The following is a 6,484-nucleotide window of genomic DNA, read 5'->3' as shown; positions in this document are numbered from 1 at the left end:
CCAAGAAGAAATGTTGTCGTGGCAGGTGAATCATGGGCACGGTAAGCCTGATACATTGTTCCATCTGTTTTTAATGATGTTGAGCTTATGAGATTAAGTGCCGTCTATGTTTTGGTTGAGAGGGTTTCAGGTCACCAAAGGAGCTAGGGCTGTGCAAGGAGGCCTCATCTACCCAAAAATTAAATAAAAAAGAAAGAAAGAAAGAAGACACAGAGAGAGAGGGCCCCGGGGGGTGGGTGGGTGGGGAAAGCTTACCTTGCATAATGATCTTTATTCAATCATCAACAACTAAGTTTATACAAATCAAGACGAACTAGCGTTCAAATCCACGTACATAAGAAGCTCGACCCTAGATCTTACTTATTGGCGAAGGAAACCATCATTTGATAAGAACCTAATCAACTTTCTTGGTATAGCCCATCTTAGAACTTCCTATTCTCGAATCAGAACAGCTGAAACGGGCTACTCAATTTGCAGTAGATATGGCTCAGTAGAGAAGGCGTTCTCAAAGCGACCTGAATGCCATGGCAGCCCCATCAACTGGACTTTGATGAGGAAGGTATGTCATCTTTGCATAAGGATTCAGTAACTCCCACCTAAAAAAATCGACAGCAAAAAATGTCAAGGTACCACCGATAGGAATTAAGCATTCTGATATCTTTTTGGTTGTTCTCATGAAACAGAGTTGTATAAGGCATTTACCTATAGCCCAGAGAGAGATGGTGAAGAATTACTGCAAGCTGTACTCGCGCAAGCATATTCCCAGCACAGATCCTATGCCCCCCTCCAAACACTTGGAATGTTCCAGGCTTTGCAGGTTGCTTCAAGTGTTAAAAGCTCCAATTAGTCACAATTAAAAGAGCTTTCTTGTTTGTAAACTAAAAACTGGCGCGTTCTTGGTTATGCCAACCTACATTCCAGCGGTCGGGATTGAAGCTCAGTGGATTGTCAAAATTCTTTGGATCTGTATGAAGGGATCGGAGCCAGACAACAACTTGCCAATCCTTTGGTATTCTATAACCTGCACCCCTTATTTGTTTAATTGCATTCCAAGATGAAACATTATAGCACACATATCCAATACAGGGCAGGGGGAGGTAAAAAATCTCATTTTCATTTACCTCCGTATTCAACATCTCTGTTGGTGACGCGGTAAAGAGTGGCAACAATATTCGCCAATCTTATTGTTTCTTCCACTACCTATTTTTTTGAAAAAAAAAAGGAATAGTTAACCTATTTTTATGTTTAGATTTGCACGAAATATGATCCATAGTGAATCCCAGACCTTAGCTGTGTACTTCATTTGTGATATATCATCCAAAGTAATGAACTCCCCTTGCTTCCCCTTGCTTATTATCCTGTTCTCTTCCTGCATGAAAAGAAACAACTACGTGCCTGATTTAGAAGTTCAGCAATAAGTAGAAGAGGAATATTTCTCAGGAAGTGTCTTCAATTACCCGAAGCTTTTGAAGAACCTCTGGTGATTTAGAGATGTGATAAAGAGCCCACATTGAAGCGAGCGCTGTAGACTTATACCCTCCGACGACTAAAGAGACTATGTTATCTACCACCTCATCATCAGTCAGCGGCTTCCCCTCCTCATCCTTAATTTGCATCAGACCATCCATTAAGTCACTGTTTTCATGGATCTCATTCTTTCTTCCCTTCCTCCTCTCCAGTTCTTCTCTGAACACTGCGGTCAGCTTTCTCCGACACTGTCACACGCAAATTCAATTCATCATACCACGACCAGTACCGGTCTTTGAAAAAACAGAAGAAAAATTGAAGAGCATATGTGGTAGTCGAATTAATAACTAGAAAATAGCAATGAGAGTATCCAACCTTGAGAGCATGGTGCAATGCTGACCCTGGAAAATTTATCGGGTATGCTCTCAAGCCTTTGAGTAGGCCGTCAAACAACTGATCTATCTCATCTGTGACCGGGCTGGGATCCATGCTTACAAACATCTTACATATATTCTCGAATGTCACCTGAAATCTATGCCATAAATTTTACCATATGTTTCATGTCAGAACTATTGAGTATCATGGCTTTTTCCATTGCTAAGAAGATCAAACCTTTTTGGTTTCGAGCTCGGCATTGATGGTGCCCTTCTCTGCCCAAGAGCGGAGCGCAGAAACGACACGTGGCTGCACCATGCGGGCGATTCGCCGGAGTGCTTGGGGCTCATTGATCGCATTAACCACGAAGCTCCTCAGCCTTGCATGCTGCTTTCCCTCCACGTTGACGATGGACGAGAAGCCGACGAGCTCAGGCTCCGGCCAGCAGATACGGAAGTCCTCAGCGGACTTCAGCACAAACTTGTTGCTGGCCGGAGAGCATGTGAGGATGGTGGGAGATCCAAAGAGATGGGTCCGATACATCCCCACTCCTTCCCCATATCTACCAACAAATCGTTACATATATCAATAGCAGCAAAAGCAGTGGTGGTTTGGACCAGCTGAGATTTGTGCAGCCTCGTCTTTAAAAAGTTTTGTAGTGCCATCAGGAATCATTTCCATACATTAATAATCAATTTCCATTAATCACAAATTGTTCTGCTTTAAAAGTAGCAATCTAACCAAGATTTCTTTGATTTGTTTTCTCCTTTCTTTTTTTTAATTTTGGAAGACCAAGAAATCGGTAAGTTGGCTTGGCCTATAATGACACTAATGGGGATACAACCGCACGTAGAAGCCTGGAGAGTACATCCTGTTTCTCAAATTAAGGGTGTGACATGAATAAATCTGGAGTGAAAAATTTTCCATTCATCATTTAGGATCTTCTCTCATAGAGATATTTTATTGTAAATATATTTGTTTATCTTTCTATCATAAAAAAAAGAAAGAGAGACCTTAGATAAAAAAAAAAAAGCTTACTACTGCATGTTCAGGAGGGAGAACAAAGAAAATTGATTATTTTAAATTAGTGGTTTTAAGTACTCCGAGATTTCTTGCATGGCATCCACAAGTTGTTAATCTCTAACTTAATATAATGCTGTACAATAACAAGCAATCTTCCCATGTAATACTTATAAAACAGGCTCAGCTTTTTTGAGAATTCTGCAGGCAGCCTCTTTTCTAACCGCAAATGCCAGGGCGCTCATCGTGTTGTCCATGAGAGTTGTCTACTTTGGCATTATTGTCCAATCAAGGAGATTAGAACATAAAAAAAATATATAAAAATAAACTACAATAATCAAAACGTACCTTGAGAGCCCCAACAGCTATTGATCATGGTGGGATCTCCTAAAAGAAGAAAGTACAAAAAAAAAAAAAAAAAGGGATAGAGCTTCCTCTCCTTCTCCTCCTAAATGCTTGTCTCTTAATGGGACAGGTGCCTTTAGAAACGTAGAGATCTTTTATGCCCTAGAGATTTTCAACAAACATATATATATATATATATATATATATATATATATATATGGATTGGAGAATTAGACCAATTAGTAATACTAATTGGTCCACCTATTATAGAGCCCATTAACCAAATCAGGCATACACTAATACTTAGTATACCACATAGCTAAGACAATATGGCCCAAGCTAACCATATGATCTAAATCAATTATGGCTCCTTAAATATTCATTTAGACGACAACTTAGCCTATATTATGTAATAAATCAAAATAAAATTAGTCCATTATCAATAGAAGCCCACCTTATGGGAAATTCCAATGTTCTCCCACTTGGGCAACATTAATTAAGACTTTAACTTTTTTTAAAACATTATTTATTACATATATATAGTTTGAAAATAACTCTGAAGCTAAGTTCATCTTATGCAGCCACATATGTAAATGTCCTGAATGAACAACATCTTAAGTCCGGTCCAACAAAACTACTGACATCGAGTAATAGCAGTCTTCATATCATTTATTGACAAAAGGCCCTTCTATGGTTATAGATGTTAATAATTTCATTGACATGGATCTCAATGATGTTGCATGCATGAACTTTGTACCCTTAGGTGATCAAAACAAAAAATATAAAGTTCATCGTCAGTCCACTTTATGGTCTCAAATGAAATCTCTTTATGCTTTCAAATAAAGGTTGCTATAATTATAACATTTCAAGCTTATGTCACAATTTCATCTCTATATCTCAAGACGACTCATGATATCAGTTATAACATAAGTAATACCTTCATGCTTATGCAATACATGTATGCTTAAAACTTTCATTTATCGCGGTCCACGCTCAGAGGAGGACCACGTTGAGAGTTGGACTGCGATGTCGCAGTCCTCCATCACCCAATCTCTCCCTCTTTATCCCTTTCTCTTTATTTCTCTAAATGCCGACCTCTCAGTGTGGACCGCAGCATTAGAGATGAAGAGAAAGCTTTGGAAGGAGAGAAAGAGAGATCGATGGAAGAGAGGGACGATGACGAGACTCCATCACGGATTGTTTTAAAAAAATGGAGAACAAAGCTATTTTTTTTTTCAAACAAAAATCAAAATGATGGATAAATAAATAGAAAAAAAGGAATACCTTAATCACGTGAAAGCCAAAGCCGATTAAGGCTCCTTGTTTTCTTTGTTGGGACTCCTACAAGATTTCTATAATATAAAGGAATATTTTCTATAATTATAATATTTTATCATAGATATTTTAGTTCAAAAAAATTTATAAATCAAAATAGCTTTTCGACTCATGCTAAAAGTGCTTTTCCAAAGCAGCTCCATTTTAGAGCTTCTCCCAAGAAGCTGTTTTAGATTTCTGGCAAAGCTAAAATATGTTTCCGATTATTTTTACCAAATATCCCTATGCTATCTAAAAGTACTTTTGGAGGGTCAGAAAGTACTTTTTGACCCACCAAAAGCTTTGTCAGACGAGGCCCTAGTCCAATTAGTAATACTACTGGATCAATTCATTATAAAGTCCATTAACCAAATCAGGCCTATATTGATAGTTACTACACCAATAGAGCCCAAGCTAATCATATGATTACAAATTAATTATGAACTCCTTGAATATTTATTCAGATAACAACTTAGCCTGTATTACATAATAAATCAAAGTAAAATCAGTCATCTAAAAATTCCAATAAGGTGCTCATCCCGTTATCCACGAGAGTTGTTATACTTTTACGTCATTCTCGGATCAAATTAGTCCTATTTTTAAGTGCTAGCATTTTAATTAACTGGAAAGTGAAACAACGGAGAGATCCTTTTAAAGAGTCGGCAGGATGTTACCACTGTTGCTAACGTTCCAACATGAAACATGGGAGATATCGAGTTCGATCTAGTAGTTCAAGCTTCTCATGAAACATGGGTGGATCCCTCTCGAGAGGAGAAAATTTTTATGAAAAAGAAAGGAAAGAAGAAAAAAGGAAGGAGAGTCTGTACAAACTTTTGTTTTTTGGCTTTGATGAAGTCGTCGGGCCGGCGAAGGATCTTGAAGTACCAGAGAAAGGCAAGGGTCTCCCCAAGGAAGGGCAGCCCCATGTGACCCGGTGGAAGCTTAGCCCAGCCTTGTTTGCCATTGCTACGGGTTGGTCTCAGCCTGAGGGAAGCCAAGAAGAAGGCATCGTTCAAGTACCACAATGCTTGTAGCAGCAGCGGGACTGCACCCATAACCAGGCCACACCACCAAGCCAACGCCAAGACATCCATGCCTGAAAAACTAGTAGCTCGCCCTCTCCTCTGTTGTGGATCTAAGGAGAGGTCTCTCTATATTAAGGGATGCCTTTGATTCCTCACAGTGGATTCCTTGGGCGTTGCTGTCCACAAACAGACAAGATGGCAAGATTTGGAAAGAAGGACCCAAGCTGGTCGGCAAGGCGTCCTACTCGATGTTACCCTCAGAGTTACAATCCGACGTAGTGCTTGTCACGCCCCCGCCTGCACCCGGCACGCGCGGCAGTGCCCACGTAGGGGCCACATGAGGGAGGAACATGGGGCTCTCCTGCCAGATATTGTCCGGTTCCGGGGGTTGACGCAAGCGTCCTTCATCCCTCTCCGGTTTTGTTTTCCTCCCAAAATGCGTCTGCGGGATTAGGAGACACCCGCCTCATATGCCCAGACTTCTGAATGAGTCTTTCCGATGCGGGACTATTGGGCCTTACATCCTTCCCACCATCGGATAAGGTGACGATTTGAGGCTCAATAGTCCCACATCGGAAAGACTCGTTACAGAGCTTGGTCATATGAGGCGGGTGTCTCCAAATCCTGCAGGCGCATTTTAAGAAAAAAATAAAACCGGAAAGGGGTGGAGGACGCTTGCGTGAAGCTCCGGAATCGGACAATATCCGGCAGAAAAGCCCATGTTTCTCCCCTCATGTGGTCCCCACGTGGGCACTGGGTGCCTCTCGTGCTCCACGAATGCGGAGGCATGACAGTGTTGATGTGTCACCCAGTGGTTGCACGAACCTCATGAATTGCACCGATCTGCTCCTGCCACGGTGAATTGGCAAGGGGCCGGGGTATTAAAGAGTGGTGGCACTGGAGCTTCATTAGCTCGCCAGGAGTTGGATCCTCCTGCA

General features: G+C 40.9%; 1 protein-coding gene across 1 annotated transcript; it reads right to left on the bottom strand.

The window, feature by feature from the left end:
- Positions 1-239: 239 nt before the first annotated feature.
- LOC103720107 (ent-kaurenoic acid oxidase 2-like) lies at positions 240-5,730 on the bottom strand. The gene is made up of 9 exons (XM_008809667.5): positions 5,353-5,730; positions 2,080-2,404; positions 1,843-1,992; positions 1,458-1,715; positions 1,286-1,369; positions 1,122-1,200; positions 915-1,021; positions 703-821; positions 240-596 (listed from the first exon to the last, which is right to left on the bottom strand). The coding sequence occupies exons 1-9, from the start codon at positions 5,613-5,615 to the stop codon at positions 506-508; spliced, it is 1,476 nt and encodes a 491-aa protein (XP_008807889.5). The 5' UTR covers positions 5,616-5,730; the 3' UTR covers positions 240-505.
- Positions 5,731-6,484: the final 754 nt, after the last annotated feature.

Source organism: Phoenix dactylifera, chromosome 1 (assembly GCF_051530095.1).
Source record: "Phoenix dactylifera cultivar Ajwa chromosome 1, Ajwa_hap1_PhDact_Kaust_v1.1, whole genome shotgun sequence".
Taxonomy (NCBI): Eukaryota; Viridiplantae; Streptophyta; class Magnoliopsida; order Arecales; family Arecaceae; genus Phoenix; species Phoenix dactylifera.
The sequence above is the reverse complement of the archived record's forward strand: the minus strand, read 5'-3'. Positions and strand labels throughout refer to the sequence as shown.